Source organism: Vigna umbellata, chromosome 4 (assembly GCF_029865625.1).
Source record: "Vigna umbellata cultivar VRB3 chromosome 4, Vumbellata_1.0, whole genome shotgun sequence".
NCBI lineage: Eukaryota > Viridiplantae > Streptophyta > Magnoliopsida > Fabales > Fabaceae > Vigna > Vigna umbellata.
The window spans coordinates 12,431,755-12,449,088 of NC_142168.1; the positions used below are offsets into that span (position 1 = coordinate 12,431,755).

The 17,334-nt window shown below is 35.3% G+C and overlaps 1 protein-coding gene across 1 annotated transcript; it reads left to right on the plus strand.

Annotated features, from left to right (window-relative positions):
* The first annotated feature begins 319 nt into the window (after positions 1 to 319).
* LOC124849157 (importin beta-like SAD2) lies at positions 320 to 16,258 on the plus strand. The gene is made up of 22 exons (XM_088111318.1): positions 320 to 706; positions 1,101 to 1,233; positions 1,323 to 1,410; positions 1,627 to 1,776; positions 2,729 to 2,891; positions 4,746 to 4,930; positions 5,027 to 5,200; positions 7,995 to 8,140; positions 8,220 to 8,343; positions 8,412 to 8,592; positions 9,220 to 9,379; positions 9,467 to 9,508; positions 9,593 to 9,711; positions 9,839 to 10,037; positions 10,926 to 11,057; positions 11,814 to 11,917; positions 12,044 to 12,223; positions 13,273 to 13,412; positions 13,556 to 13,695; positions 13,842 to 14,002; positions 15,169 to 15,295; positions 15,388 to 16,258. The coding sequence occupies exons 1-22, from the start codon at positions 617 to 619 to the stop codon at positions 15,546 to 15,548; spliced, it is 3,099 nt and encodes a 1,032-aa protein (XP_087967444.1). The 5' UTR covers positions 320 to 616; the 3' UTR covers positions 15,549 to 16,258.
* Positions 16,259 to 17,334: the final 1,076 nt, after the last annotated feature.

A 17,334-nucleotide genomic window follows, 5' to 3' on the forward strand; every position in this document is an offset into this window, starting at 1 on the left:
AGTTTAGTAATGAGTTCTGTAATTAGGTGGAGTTGGCAGCCAACCCATCAAAGCGGCAGCTTCCTGGATGAGAGTCGAGAAGCGTGAAGGATCGTCCAACCGCTACAAACGTACGCACCAAACACCAAAATCACCAACGGAATTAAGAAATTACTCATTAACGGTTTAACATACGTCAAAGGTTTAACCTATCCCGTACGCCTCTAACGTATCTTCGTACCCAAACAAGCCGCTAAGTGTCCAACTACACAAGCAGAGTATCACTTCATATATTTATTTTTTATTTTATTTTATTTTTCTCAACGCGATGAAAAGTACTTCCAGCTAGTAGTATGAAGATGGTTAAAAACCCGTAAACGTAAACCCTAGTAGTTTAAATAGCCTCCAGCTTTTCCTGTTGCGCTCTCTCTCTCTCTCTCAACGCAACTCAACATAACACAAATCGGAAGCCACTTACTCTGTTCGATTCTCGTTGGTCTCTTTATCGCTCGCGCTCTAAACCCTAGAGGACGCTATTTCTAGGGTTTATATCTGAACTTGTAATCGCTTTCGTAATTCTTGGATTGCGCGCTGATCGGAGTTGTAGCGGAGGTTTTTTGATCGAATTTTCGGTTCCATGGATCTTCCCAGTCTTGCTGTTATACTCCAAGCCGCTCTCAGTCCCAATCCAGATGAACGGAAAGCTGCTGAGGAGAGCTTGAATCAGGTGCGACTCCTTCCGGTTCTTTAATTTTCTTTCTGATCAGAGGTTTCATTGCTTTATATTTACTTGATTCACTTCCGGTTAGTGCTTAAGAAGTACGGATAGTTGTGAAACGTGATGATTCTTTTAGTGTCTTCCTCGGTCGTTGGTTGCTAATTGAATTTTGGTGTATGGTTGTCAATTGAATCCAGCACTGCTTTGATTTGATAAATTTAAATTTGGCTGTGTTTCTTGATGATCTTTTTCAATCACGAGCTTGTTTATGTAGTGAAAAACATCGGACTTTGTTGTCTGTTGACATGGGCGTCCCGGTTTGCGGTTGTAATTGAATGTATCAATGTTGCAGTTTGTTGACTTATTTTAACTTTTATATGCTTGTTGTTGAATTTGCATACAGTTTCAGCATGCGCCTCAGCATCTGGTGAGGCTGTTGCAAATCATTGTTGACAACAACGTTGACATGGGTGTACGACAAGTGGCTAGTATTCATTTCAAGAACTTTATTGCGAAAAATTGGTCTCCTCTTGATGGTATGCACTTTTTATCATTGGTGCAAATTAGATAATGAAATGGGATTTTTGCTTATTAATGTCTTTATTTTTGTGGGTTGCTTATGTAGAAACGCAGCAGCAGATTTCACAGAGTGATAAAGATGTGGTGAGAGATCACATTCTGGTCTTTGTAACCCAGGTTCCTCCTCTGTTGAGGTATGATTGTTTTGGTGCCTCATATCCGGTGGCTATTCTTGTACATTTTGATGTGTTGTTTTCTTGCTGTCATGTCTCTCTTTACCTTGTGGGTGATGACAACTAATGAGGGTTTAAATTATGTGCCATATTTCTTTCTCTTTTAAACAACGTTTTGTTTGTGTTTTTTTTTTCCAATTCTCCGTTGTGTTGACTTGGCGTTCCTTACGTCTAAAGGGTACAACTTGGCGAGTGCCTTAAAACAGTTATACATTGTGATTATCCTGAGCAGTGGCCACGTCTTCTTGATTGGGTGAAGCATAACTTACAGGATCAACAAGTCTATGGGGCATTGTTTGTGCTCCGGATTCTTTCAAGAAAATACGAGTAAGTTTGTGACTTCATATCTATTATACCTTAACTGGAAGAACCAGGTTGATGTTCTTACCCAGTTCTGTTGGTGATATTTTCTCACTATTTGGTACTTTGTCCGTTATTATCAATAATTGTACTTTCATACTATATGGAAGTTCCTGTTTGGTTTTCATTTTTTATTGTACGGTTACAGTGCCATTTACACGCAAATAGGTTGTACTATGTTGCTTAGATCATTTCGTTGAACTATAAATTTGTTATATATGCATGTGTTGTAGGGATAGAAAAAAGGATTTAATAAGAATGTGGAGAAAGATTCAAATCTAAGAGAATGAGAAACTCTCAATAATAAAAAATGTCACAAAAGGGGAAAGATAACATAAAAATAAGAATGAACTATTCACTTGTTTTGCATGTCGCCTAAATAGTTGTCTGCTTTTCCAGTACCAAAAGAAAAGTTAACAAAGAAATGATTAGCAATAATTATTTTTTGAATGTTAATTTCATGATCATTTTGAGGTGTTGAAGAAAATGAATGAGGATTAAAATATCACCACAAATTTGAGATGTTTCATTAAGTCTGGAAAGGAAAATAGAAAAGACTAGAGTTTACAATGTTTCAAATGGAAGGGACAAACCTCATTCCATGCGTTTTGGCCAGTATGATTACTTTTCTATGTTCATTAATAAGATTTGAAGTTTCCATTTCAAAAAAGTTGTTGGAGGGGAGACCCTGCTAAAGTTGACTATGGGCAGGTTTCACAATGGAGAATAGTTACTGGCAAAGCTAATAAATATTCTGTACTAATAACGTGGTTAAAAAAATTTCCATTTCAAAGTATTACATTTATGATTTTGCAAGAGCTCATATTTTCAAAAGTACCCTGTGATCCTTAAATAGTCGTCCAGATTCATTAGTCTAGTATGTGTTAGGTTCATACGCACTTTTATTTTTTCTTTTCAGGTTCAAGTCAGACGAGGAAAGGGTACCAGTTTATCGCATTGTTGACGAGACATTTCCTCATCTTCTCAATATATTTAATGGCCTTGTCCAGATTGTTAATCCATCACTTGAAGTAGCTGATCTAATCAAGCTTATCTGTAAAATATTCTGGTCTTCCATTTATGTACGCTCTCTCTGTCCTCACATGTATTCTTAAATTAATGAGTTTATTTTATGCATTATGCTGTAGATCAAACCTTGTTCAGATTCATGTTACTTCTATTGATAGTCATTATGTAAAATCTGTGAATATTATTAATTAGGGTGTACAATGCATTCTATTTTACCCAAGGTGGTCAAGGCTGTCAAATTTGAGGGGGTAAGTGTGTTTGGATTAATGTCTGGAAGTGTTCAGGCATAAGTTTGCATATTTCAAAGCAGTGAAAGGAGAAGCAACTCCCTTGTGTCATTGAAGTTAGTGTGCATAATTTAAATATAACTCTTTTCCGATCACATCCTTTAGATTGTATTGGACTTTTAGAGTTTACCTAAAACAAAAATAATAGTTTAGAAAAAGCCTAATCACAGTCTTCTAATTTCAGCTTAAACTCAATTTACAAAATCGACTTGGATGTGAGTTCTACCAAAATTTGTAAGCTCTATTTAAAACATAGCTTTATTTGATTTAGAATTAAAGACTACCCTTGAGACCTCAACCAACTATGGCACCTCCAAAAGAGGTTTTAACTAAGGCAACTGCAATTAAAGTGATTTTCCAATAACCCCCCTCTTGCCTAAGGTTAATGGCATGGAACATGGCTAATGCAAGTGGCTAAGCCATCTTAGAAGTTGGGCTCAACTTTAACTTCATGAGATTTATTTGGAAGGTGAGGATTGTGCATGCTTTGTAAGTTCTATTTAAGTCATACTTCTAGTTGATGTAGGATTAAACACTACTTTTGTTGCAATTTAGCCATCCTCTAAAGAGGCCATAATTAAGGTGGCTAGGGGTGACCACAATTAAGGCCACTTTCAAACACTATTATCAACACAAATAATAACATCTTACATAATAAGTGTTCAGCATTCTAGCTTCATAACTAAGCAAACAATATATTGGAACTGGATCAGAAACAAGACTACCTGAATTTTTTATCGATAGAGAACCTTGATCCCCTATCTGTTATCAAAGTCTTGAATAGGGAAGGGGACAAACAGAAGAATGAAATGAATTCTCTGGTAATTTAAGAGTCTTGGGTACCTGAATTTTATTGGCAGAGAACCTTAGTCCTCAATCTGGTAAGTGTTGAATTGGGAATGGAATTAACGAACAGAAGAAAAGAATGAATTATCTGTTGATACAAGAGTCTTGGAGCTCTTCTCACCAGCGAATACTCAGATACATGATATCCTTCTCTTAGTTGTCCTACCTTTTTATGAGTTCTCCCCTTTAACCTTACTGATAAACTAACTGCAGTTAATCAAATCTTAATTAGAATTGATGCGCTGCCTTTCTTTTACAAACAACAATGATACCATTCTGTTAAATTTTAATTGAAATACATGATACCCTTCTGTTACTTTGGGGTAATGCCTTTTAAGAAAATGGCGCTTTATTCTCCACTGTATTTTAGTATCTTTTCATCCCTTGCCATTGGGTTTATATTGCCATTAAATTTAAATAAGCAAAGAATAGAAAGTTATTGTGGGATTGTTATATCTCTAGTATCATGTTTTCCTCTCACGTCAAATATGAGGTGGAGTTAATGTGATTAAAAGTTAGAAGAACAAAAATAGTCAACACTACAGTCCATGTGAATCCTTGTCTAGGAAGTCTTTATTTATGTGTTTGTATCTCAATAAATCTTTGTTTCATTTTTTTTGGTTGACCTGGTCGCTGGGGATAAAATGAAATAAAGGAGAGCATCTTTTACATTTTGAGATAACTTTTTCGGCCACCTCATTTATTTTGATGCTTCTCACCTCAAATTTCTGATAGTTGACATGTGAAATTATGGATTTTGTTGAATTTATTCAGTTGGAGATTCCTAAGCTGTTGTTTGATCAAAATATCTTCAATGCTTGGATGATGCTTTTTTTAAATATATTGGAGAGACCTGTACCCTCTGAAGGTCAGCCTGTTGATCCTGATCTTAGAAAATCATGGGGTTGGTGGAAGGTCAAGAAATGGACAGTTCACATTCTAAATAGGCTCTACACTCGGTATGTTTAGGTGTGGATTGATTGATTTATATATAAAAGAATTTTTGTCGTTACTTATTCTGAATTTCTATGGTTGTTTAAATTACCACATGACAGTTTTGGAGACTTGAAGCTTCAAAACCCTGAAAACAGAGCCTTTGCCCAAATGTTTCAGAAGCATTACGCTGGGAAAATCTTAGAGTGCCATTTAAATCTATTAAATGTTGTTAGAGTAGGGGGCTATTTACCTGACAGAGTTATCAACTTGATTCTTCAATATCTAAGCAACAGGTGGGTATCCTTTGCAGTCTAATTTTTCACCGTGAATCATATTATATAATCATATTCTAGCCTACTTTAATTAACTGCGTGCTTTTAATTCTGATCAATGCCACACATCATTTGGTAAATGCATTTTCTTTTTGACTTGGTTTGGAGATGCAATATAAAAACCATTATGGTCTCTCCACCTAACAGGATTAGCTTTTAGGATTGTTGGTTCATGATATTTGAGCTTTTTTTGATCTAGGGGTCTAGATTGCTTCCCCCATTCTTCCAATAAAAAAGTTGAAATTCAACAAATGGCAGGTGGTTTTATGCATTATCCATAATTTAAAGAGCTCTTGGCTTAGGGAATGCTGCTACTGAGGAAATTGTAAGAACCATTATGATAAAGAAAACTGAGATTCTCTTGATGGTTCTGGTTCCAAGCCTTTGTAAAACTTGAATAGAGTTTGCCTTAGTTTGATAACTTTGATGTAACATATGATAGCAAAAAGCATTATTATTTAAGGCACACGTGACACTGAATATTGGCAAAGCGGGCTCCATAGCATCATCCACATCCTTGATATCTAAAGTCAACCATGAATTTAGGAGGAGCCATGAAAGGCAGTAACAAGTGATTTGGTGTCCTGGTTTTGTGCTGTTTTTGATAGAACAACAGTATAGCTCTCTTCGTTTTGTAAATTTGTTTTGGACAGCAAACCTTAAATTAGATTTAGATGGGCTGCATCTGCCGAAACTTTATTTCAAAACTTTTGTAGACAATGCACAAGAAGTAAAGCTTAAATTTCTTCAATTGGTAGCAGTTCAAACTTACTTTCAGTGACAAAAACGACACAATCATAGTCTTGAGGCAATCCTTAAAATAGCATTTATGTATTCTTGGTGAGAGTGGAAGTGGGACAACCAATTAACGCATTAACACCAAGAAGAAACTCTGTTATCAACCAATCTTCAAGGATAAGATTTTTGGATTGAAGTTCATTGCAAAGTTGTTGAGGACCACACATTTGTTTTTGAAAATAATCAGGAACTTTATCCCAAACATGATAAGAATTAATGCTACCTAAGACTATAGAAAGAAACTAGTGTGATAATGTTGATTAGAGCGCGTCAACACCATTTGATCTTGCTGTTAAGTGCTATAGGTGGGATTGATTTTTCCAGCATCATGATCAGCTTCGGTAACAAAACAAAGAGGAAACCATGGATCAATACAAAGTGTTGGAAGACAATGCGGTTTAATACACACAGCAAGAAGTTGTAGTCATCAAGGTTCTTTTAGGTTTTGGGGGAAGCAGCAGAGGATGGGGAGGGAGGAGGAGGAAGATTGCCACACAAGAATGTTAAAGATTTGGCACCATGTTGAATTGATATAGAGAAAGAAGATAAATAGCAAAAGAAAGAAAGATGGAAAAAATAAACTGATTCTGTAGCTGTATATGAGGTGCCTGCGACAGAATATGCAGAGCTCTTTGTATAGAGTTAACCAGCTGTCGTATTGACAGCCATACAAAAGCTAACTACTATGCAAAAGCTGACATCTAACTGATTAACATCGATATAATTGTTGAAGTAAAAAAGTACTAGCACATGTAGGCGTTGGCTGTTCTCTTAAGTTTTTATTGTGCAAGAAAGTAAACGGCAATAGTGTGTTGGTCGGTGCAATTTTGGGGTGGGGGGTATGGACAGTTGATGGGTCCTGATGTGTTGTTGGATATGTGTATCCTTCATTAACTGTCCCACATAATTCTGTAAAAACTGCCTCAATGACCATTATTCATAGAAAATAACTGATGGCTAGCGATAATAGTGGTGGTGTACATAGGATGTGTCGTTATTTTGAAGTTTGTGGTTATTGAAGACTTTTTGTCTCTACAAAGACAGGTGCATTATATTTGTGTGATTTCTGTGTTCTGCATTATATCCTATTTTTTCTCAAATATCAACTGATATTCTATCTGCAATTATAAGCATGTGGTTGCTAAGTTAATGCATTAAATAAATCCCGCTCACAAGACTTATTCCACAGTTTCTACTCATCATAAATTCAGGATTTCGGTGAACTTTTTCAAAAACTCCTATAACATGAGCCTAGTAAACATTAAAAGGTTTTAAAAAAAAATTTAAATTCTGTGAAAGCCGTCAGACTTCCGATTATATGAGGTGCTCATGTGCTTTATTAGATTTTCAATAAGCTAAAGGAGGAGTAGATGCTTGACATTGGAATAGAGCATCTTTGGTCATGGGGTCTCGAGGATGATAGGAGACTAAGAGTGTATGAGAGGAGAAGGAAGAGTTAGTAGAATTAGTTACTCTAACTGTCTTAACAGTTAGAAAGGGCGCGGGTTAGACTTGTATATATAAGAAGTAGTTATCTGCTGAAAGACACTTTTGACTACTTGTATTCTTTGTACAAGATTCGTTATTCCTGTGGGGGAGGTTAGGCTCCCATAGCTACCCTATATCTGACTTTCTTGCCGTTAATAATACGTGTGGAGGTTATTCAGTCGTGTGTTAGTGAGATTTTCTTTAGGTTTCTTGATTGGAAACCTAACAGAGGCTTTGTACATATAGCTGTTACTATGGAAATGAGAGCCCTATGTGTGATGCTTTTATATTTCTGCTATTGGTTCTTTATGAATGTATCTTTCTTTCTCATTCCTGAATGTCAAATCGGATCAGGAAGAAAGTTGTTATTGTCTATTTGGATAGAAATCATGAGTTGTTGAGTGCTATATTTGGTGCCACGAGATAGCACATACTAATTATTTCTCTGTAATTTTGGCATCACATGCAGTATCTCAAGGAATAGTATGTATACTCTGCTGCAACCACGGCTTGATGTCCTTCTTTTTGAAATAGTGTTCCCCCTTATGTGCTTTAATGATAATGATCAAAAGCTTTGGGATGAAGATCCTCACGAGTATGTAAGGAAAGGCTATGGTAAGTTGCCCTGGTGTGTATGGAAACAGTATTTCAATATGCACTGGAATTTCTTATAGCTTGTAATTCTCTGTTACAGATATTATTGAAGATTTGTATAGTCCTAGGACTGCTTCCATGGATTTTGTGAGTGAGTTGGTTCGGAAACGGGGGAAAGAAAATCTTCAAAAATTTATTCAATTTATTGTTGAAATTTTCAGAAGGTAATGGTTTACTGTTAGAATGAATAATCTATAATTGGGTGCAATATTTATGATTTGCTGTGCATTAGGTATGATGAAGCTTCTGCAGAGTACAAGCCCTACAGACAGAAAGATGGTGCCCTCCTTGCGATTGGGGCACTTTGTGACAAATTGAAGCAGACTGAGCCATACAAGTCTGAACTCGAGCGAATGTTAGTGCAACATGTCTTTCCCGAGTTCAGCAGTCCTGTTGGCCACCTTAGGGCTAAGGTAGGATTTCCTATTATAGTTTTTATTTTTATCTCCATATATTGCCATGTGATGTAGGACCTTTTTTTTATTACCATTCCAGTCTTCTAAAATACAACAACTGAGCTTTATTTATAACCAGGTACTCAACAGCAATGAAAACGAATTTAACTATACTTGACTAACATTCTTCTTCTATTCATATTTACATACTGTTACCCTTCACCAAAAAAGGATACATGCCCTCAAGGGTCTTGAGCTTCATGTGGGATTATAAGAGGAAGATAATATCTGATTAGTCCCCAAAGTTTTCTAGATCTGCTCCAAAGTCACAATAACAGGATCCATACTTCTAAGTATCTCAACTTATGCTTCGTATAATCAGTAGATCTGAGCTATGCAGGGTTGAGTGCTTTATATGGATGCAAAAGGATCACACAACGGGCATATTTGTTTAATGGCCCAGTTATCATCCTTACCACGGTTGGAAAGGGTTTTAGGCTGTCATTCACGGTGTTCTAAACTAAATAAATGAAGCATTATTTGCAAATGCATAGGTTTATTTGATTTCGTTTAAGTTATTTTAAAACTTTTTCAGATTATGGAATTATTGTGTAAAGTACAATTTAATTTTTGTTTGAAAAACAGGCAGCATGGGTTGCTGGACAGTATGCCCATATTAACTTTTCAGATCAGAACAATTTCCGAAAGGCTTTGCAGTGTGTGGTATCCAGAATGCAGGATTCAGAACTTCCTGTGCGTGTTGATTCCGTTTTTGCTTTGCGCTCTTTTATTGAAGCTTGTAAAGGTGGTTTTTACATTCTCATTATTTTTTGTAATTATTATGAATATTTTTTTTCTATATGCTTATTTTTCTCATGACATGTTTGTGCAGATTTGAATGAAATTCGTCCTATTCTTCCTCAACTCCTTGATGGTACGAGGGTGTGAGAATTTTGTTTCTCTCCAGAATTATTATTTGACTTGCTGAATAAGTTTTAACCAGCGAAATTTTATCCAGAGTTTTTCAAACTTATGAATGAGGTTGAGAATGAGGACCTTGTGTTCACATTGGAGACTATCGTGGACAAGTTTGGGGAAGAGATGGCCCCTTATGCACTTGGGTTGTGCCAAAATTTGGTAATATTTCTTTTCCTTTCACAAATTTTTTAGAAATTATTAATTTTTAATAATTTCTAGAAAATTTTAATTTTTAATAATTTCTAGAGGTAATGTGAAAATAACTTAGTTTTATTTTAAATAACAGGCTGCTGCATTTTGGAGGTGTATGAACACTGCAGAAGCTGAGGATGAAGCTGATGATCCAGGTCCTTTGGCTGCTGTAGGTTGTTTACGTGCTATTAGTACAATACTTGAATCAGTGAGCAGGCTTCCTCACCTTTTTGTTCAAATTGAGCCAACTTTGCTTCCTATAATGCGCAGAATGTTGACAACTGATGGTCAAGGTACCTCTCCCCATGCTGCTCTCTCTCTCTCGTGACAATCTTTGTCCTACATTTTTCTCCAATGTTATTTTGTGTTTTTGTTATGTGTATATACACCTCTTTTCATTAAGCGTTACAAAAGTTTTGGAGAAGAGGGTATCCTGCTTGAACATAAAATGACATTTTGCTGCACAAACTACAAAGAAAACAGAATCACTAATTGAGCAAAGCTTCTAAAATCTCTCAGCATGTCAGTTAGGAAAAACTCCTTAAAAAAGACTATAGGTGTTTTCTACCAAACAAGGCCAAATGCTTTATCATATATCAAACAGTTATTGTGCTACAACAACCACTTTAAAAATTCTAAGTTTCAGTCTCTGACCATATACACCAAAGCATTTGTGTATTTTGCACATTCCCACAAAATAATTGTGTTATTCTGTCTAGACCATTGAAGCTAATCATAGAAAACCAGTCCAATTACTTTAGAATTCCTTGTTGATTAGCCAAAATGTTCCAAGGAAAACCCATCTTGCTCTTTTTGACAGTTGTCCAACCATACATGTATTCTTGTTGTTATGCCTTGTGTTGGTATATTTTTTCTTTAAGAAATAGGCAATACTAATGGATTCTGGTAACCCTTCTAATAATGTTTCATAAGACTTTAAGATGGATGTATGAAGTAGTTGATCACTGGAGGAATTTTGGTCTTCCTCTATATGCTTAGACTTATTAAATGAATGCAATGCTGAAAAACTTGTTAAGTTTCTATATATTTGCTTCTTTAATTTCATGGACCCTGTATTTGTGTTAGTTTAATTATTAGTTTGTGATATGTAAACAATGGTTTGTGTATTTTAATTTTGTTTGGATTTTCACTCATTTCTACTATCTTCTATGTGTCTACAGAGGTTTTTGAAGAAGTTTTGGAGATTGTATCTTATATGACTTTTTTCTCTCCAACAATATCGTTGGATATGTGGAGTCTTTGGCCATTGATGATTGAAGCACTGGCTGATTGGGCTATTGATTTCTTTCCAAGTATGATGGTTCTCAACAAATTTTAACTCTCTTTTTCATCTGCTAATGTTGTAATACATAGTTTACATAATTTGTGAATGGTCTATTTTTTCCGGAGACAAGCTGATCTCTTTTAACCAGAAGATGAACACAAACAATGTACTGTTTACAAAACATCTATTAATAAAGAAACAAGCTAAAAATAGCCGACAATTTTTCTTCAATGCAGGAGCAAATTAATGTACATTCCACGCTGTTTTTCTTCTTTACAAAATATAAGTGAAAATGATTCTATCAGTAAGTGTTGTATTTCTTCAGAACTCATTTTGGAACAACCCATAGTATAATAACTAAATTCATATACTTCTCCACAGACTTGTAATTATTGGTCTTAACTTTAAAGTTAGAAGCTTGTGGATTTAGCCTTATGCAAACATGTGCTGAATAACTAAATTCATATACATACTGTTTGTCTTCAAATTTCCTTTGCTTGACTGTGATGATTGTCATCCATATCCTTTTTGCTTTCAATTGGTTAGCGGTTTTCTGATTCCTTAACAAAATGGGTGTTTATTACTTTCATACATAGACCTGGTAATGGTTTGATACCTGCTTTGGTTTTCTTACATTGAACTCGGGTCTCAAATATTTTTTTCTTTCTCTTTTCAAGAAAAGCATATTTCTAATCTATCTTATCTTGATCTGGTTGGAAATTTTATCCTCCTTCTATATGATATTGTTTTTGGCAATAATTTGTTAAGCTTTAAACTTCTGCAGATATTTTGGTTCCCTTGGACAATTATATTTCGAGGGGAACTGCTCAATTCCTTTCTTGCAAAGAACCGGACTATCAACAGAGTTTGTGGAACATGATTTCATCTGTGAGTTATTTTAACCTCTTTACTTAAAGCATCGACTATTTGGTTGGAGCCTGGTGGTTTATTAATTATCATCATTATTTTTTATGTTATTACTGAGCTCTCTGTGATTTTTATATCGTATTGCAGATTATGTCAGATAAAAATATGGAGGACAACGATATTATACCAGCTCCCAAGCTTATCGAAGTTGTGTTCCAGAATTGCAAAGGACATGTGGATCACTGGGTTGAACCATATCTTAGAATTACCGTTGAACGCCTGCGTCACACTGAAAAATCATATTTGAAATGCCTTTTCATGCAAGTGGTAAGGGGATGTTATGTTCAATAGTTATATTACACGAGTGAAGTAACAGATTTTTGTGCTCGTGGGCTATAATGTTCTGAATGTCTTGATTGTGCTGGGGTCTGTTGACTTGGAGGTTTCATTAAATAATTTTAGATTGTGGTTGAAAGATATCTTTTGAATTTCCAATTTATTAAATGGGGGTGGCTTATAAAAAGTAGGCTAGGTATTTTTGAATGGTAGTTTTCTCACATTCTATGGAAATGAGTAAATTGAGTAACATATAAATGAAGAAGACCTGCAAACCTAATGTCATGAATTTTTTGTTTGAGTGTGATGTCATGTTCTCCTATGTAGTTGGTTCGTGATTCACTAGTGAATATCTTCTTGGTGTTTCTCCTCCTTGGATCTTCTAAAAGTGGTATTAGAGCCAATGTTCATGGTAGTCGGATAAAATGAGTAGTGTTAATGGTGAATCTTGGTGCGTAGCCCTTGTATCTGGTAGTCAATCTAGGTAGTGTGTTGCTCTGGGGTAAATCACAACGTAAGAGTCACCATTGATTACTTATGGATGAGTAGGAGCTTCCACTTGGGGGTGTTTATAATGTGGAAGAGACTCATATTTAAGGGGGAGTCCACAATGTGGAAGAGACCTACACTTAATGCGTAGTTTGTTGGAGCTCAAGTGTGAGTTCAACTCTCTCATTGCCTTAATGTTTTATATTAAGTGTAGTGTGATGTTCTGTTCTATAGTTATTTCCTGACCCAGTAATTGTCTTACTGGTGTTCTCTTGCTCGGATTTTCCAACAAATCTGTCCTGAGAAAATGTATACCTAACTCTTTGTTAACCAAATATGGATTGTACTTCCTTGAGTGCTATGATTTCTAGGTTTTTTTATTTAAAAATGAAGAAATAAAATGTAGGGATATTGTTAACAAAATCTGAGGCCTTTCCTGATCTTCCAATGGGTTTAGTTTATCTGCTTTATGTTTGCCCAGGTTTTCAAATATTATTTGTCTCTCTGGCAATGACAAAGTAATTCCTTCTAATAGGAGATACTTTTTTCAGATTGCAGATGCTCTTTACTACAACGGAGCACTGACTCTCAGCATATTGCAAAAGCTAGGTGTTGCATCAGAAATCTTCCATCTTTGGTTCCTGTTACTGCAACAAGTTAAGAAGAGTGGAATGCGTGCTAATTTTAAAAGGTTTGTTATGTTTACCTTTTGTTATCCCTTGTTTCCATTTTACTTTGTATGTTGATATTGTGCTTCCTTACAACAATATATATAGATTGTCTAATTACAATTTGAATGTGTCTTGAGATGGAAAACTAACAACGTATGTGCAGGGAACATGAAAAGAAAGTATGCTGCCTTGGTTTGACATCATTACTGGCACTCCGTTCTGATCAATTACCGGCAGAGGCTTTAGGACGGGTGTTCCGAGCAAATCTTGATCTTCTAGTTGCATACAAAGATCAAGTTGCAGGTCTTATGTCTCCCTTGTCTCTGTAACTAAGTTGTAACATTCATGGGGGTTAGATTAATGTCATTTGTATCTGTTGCTTGGCCTAAACTCCTCACAGTAGTTGTTTTATAAGTGCTTAATTTTCATGTATTTTGTACTGATTGCAGAAGCTGCTAAGGAGGAACAAGCTGAAGATGATGATGATATGGATGGTTTTCAAACTGATGACGAAGATGAGGATGGCAGTGGTTTTGACAAAGAAATGGGAGTTGATGCTGATGATGGGGATGATGCTGATACTATCACACTTCGAAAGTGGGCTGAGCAGGTATCTGAAAATGATGGTCTAAAAAACATTTGCTTGCTTATAAACGAGTTCTATAGTATGTCTGTATGCATGTATAGAGGATGTGCAAGATGGATATTCTAGTAGTTCATCCTCTGTCCAGGTCATCATTTAACTTTGTCCCGAAGTATTCATTGGATTTTGAATCCCAGTTAGTTAAATTTGAAATTTGGACTACTGAATTTAAAAAAGCGTTCATCCTTATGTGGTTTGGTTTTTGTTGAATTGTAGTTATGCCTATAAATATATTTATTATGAAGTTCAATAGTCAACTAAGTGTAGAGAACAAATGAAAAACCTAAAGATTAACGTTAAAATAATTTTCTATTTGTTAATTTTGAAACCAATCTTATATTTTAGCTGTTGTTTTTGTCGAAATATTTTATTGTTTACATTGACCATTTAGGCTCAGCAGTCTCTTGTTACACCTGCTGCCAATGCATAGTGCAGCATTTTTTTTCTTTTTATTCTCGATACCGATTTCTTTTGCTTTAAGGTCTGTGCACCTAGTAAAACATTATGGTCCATGTAAACACCCGGGTTCACTGACTGATCCTGTGAAAAATGCTGGAGATAGGATCATAGCTTCATTCAGTAACTTGATAAAAACTAGCAATTCTGTTAGGAGGTTAAGAGTGTATGAAAGAAGAAAGAAACAGTAATTAGCCTAACTGCCTTGGCAGTTAGGAAAGGCGGGAAGGGGTTGTATAAATAAGCATTGTATTTTGTTTAGGGGGGACTTTTGGAGAATTGTAGTTCGACAGGAATTCTGTAATCCTGTAAGGGGGAGGTTAAGCTCTCATCACTAGTATAGTTTGTATTCTTGATTGTTGATAATACAAAGAGAGGTTATACAGCATTCTGTGAAGTCTTTTGGAGTGTGTTTGTGTGCGTTTCAATAGGTTTCTACATCAGAAACCTATCAAATTCTTTCTCCAAAATGAGTTGAACAAATGAGCGAATCCGTGCCCCCCTCCCCCCCCCCCCCACCCACAAATTATTGTACTTCATTTCATCTTATAATTATTCATAACACCGGTGTTATACTTGGTTTAGTCTTATAATTATTTGTTGGGTTACTGGTCTTTATTTATAATTTATTGTTGAATCTTTGAATTTTATTTTCATTCTGCATCTGTTGGATGTAGGCGAAGTCATTCCGGCCCAATGATGAGGATGATGATGATTCAGATGATGACTATAGTGATGATGAAGAGTTGCAGTCCCCAATTGACGATGTTGATCCTTTTGTATTCTTTGTGGATACAATCAAAGGTAAGCTAAAATGTTTAGTGTTCCCCATCGTCATCATAATTCTCGATGTCATCATGTGACAGACTCACCTTACAAAATAATTTTTACTGTAGTGATACAATCATCGGATCCATTGAGGTTTGAGAACCTCACCCAGACGCTTGAGTTCAATTATCAAGCTCTCGCCAATGGCGTTGCCCAGCATGCCGAGCAGAGAAGGGCAGAAATTGAAAAGGAAAAGCTAGAGAAGTCAACGGCTGCTACAACTTCCTAAGATTCTGAGTGTACATTAGTACTGTTGCTTATTTTATTCTCAAGTTCTCAGATGTTACCCATTCTTTAGGAGAGAATCAGAGGGTTGCCTATATTTGAGGCATTTGTCGGCTTTGTGATCGCCAGTTGGGGTTTGATCATGAAGAGTTTGCAGTTTTGAAGTGCTTGGAGATCTCTGCAACGAAGCCCCCATTGATGACTATGGGGAGGGGTGATGCATTGAGGAACTGTGGAGTTAGCACTTTCTCCAGGTTTTAGTTCAACTTATTATTTGGTGCTTTGGGCTGTGTTTTTGGAGTAAAGTGCCCATTCTTGCCAAGACTATGTTGCCCCCGCTACCCCTTCTTCCCTTTTCCCTTTCGTGGGCTCCTTTTATAGTCACCATCTATGTGCCAACCGTATTTATGTTTCATGGATACGACGAGTTCTGTAATATTTGTCGCCTGTCACATAGACAGGTATGTAGGGTCGCCAATTGCTTTATTGGTAATTTTTGGTGAGGGATGATATAAAAAATTTTGTTTTTTACACCCTTTTTCGGTCATTATTTTGGGGTTGAGAGTATAGTCCATGAGTATTGATCAATGTATCAGTTTTGGGTTATACAAAGCTTTTCAAGGGTCCCATAATGCAGGTTGTAATTCATTATATAATGTTTTGTGGGAAGAAGCAAATCAGCTCGGTTCATTATATACAATATTTTGTTTGCAATTACGATTATGCAACGCCAAAAAATTGTTTTCATCAGTGTATTTATATGCAAGTGTTTTAGACAGCTGAAATCGATATTTTAGTAATGTTATATGGCGAACCGTTGGAAGGCTGATATTTTTCATTGTTTTATTTGGTAAACTTGTGAGTACTATAAAGTAAGGATTGACTTTCTTAGTATATAAATCAAGATCAATCTGTGTGTGAATAATTCTAAGTACGTGTAGGAAACGGTGCGCTTTATATTGCTTGTCAAATTTCCAATAAACTTAAAGAGGACTTTTCCTTCACACGTTATGTTTGAACTCTTTGAACATTTAAGATCGAAAATCCGTCAATTTTGTTTATTAGTCATATGGACACCGTGTATGTAATATTCCATCTTCATTTAATGATTTAAAACTCTTCGAATTGTTCACTTTTTCTCTGCCGTTGTATACTCATTAAAATATAATGTTATAATAATTCATGCCTTAAAAATATATTCGTACTTTAGTCTTAATTATTCACCTAGTTACCTCAAAATTATACTTACATTGGGCACGTATAAACTTTTTACAGGGTTACACAAAACACAAGAACTTCAATCATAAAGGGGAAAGTAAGCCATCTTTGCTTTTTTGAGTACCAGAATGTGAGTCAATTTGTTTTACACAACTCAACCGTTTTTTTTAATAGAAATCAATTTGTTTTAATATGTTTTGATATATTGAATAGTTATACAAAACTTAAAAACTAAGGTAAAGAGAAATTTAAATCTATTTTTATCTTTCAAACTTTTAAACACTTTTTAAAGATAAAATTATAATAAAGTTTTAAGTTTTAAAGTAAATAATACATCGAATATAGTTATTAACTATAATGATATTATCTTAACAGACTTCAAATTAGAATATTAATGTTATATGTCATAAAGAAAATAATGTTTCATATATAAAATCTTATTTTTTTCTTAAACACTGATTGGGAATTTGAGTCTCACATCCTTTTGAATCAAAGTCATTAGAATCAAAGTCAATAACTAATTCCTTGTTCAACTTTTCAAAAATAACTTATTTTGCATATTTGTTATATAT

Bases quoted from the DNA above. Each gene is read 5' to 3' on its own strand.
- LOC124849157 (XM_088111318.1), top strand. From the start codon at position 617: ATGGATCTTCCCAGTCTTGCTGTTATACTCCAAGCCGCTCTCAGTCCC. The intron at 707-1,100 runs GTGCGACTCCTT...ATTTGCATACAG, and splicing joins CTGAGGAGAGCTTGAATCAG to TTTCAGCATGCGCCTCAGCA. The intron at 12,224-13,272 runs GTAAGGGGATGT...TACTTTTTTCAG, and splicing joins AATGCCTTTTCATGCAAGTG to ATTGCAGATGCTCTTTACTA.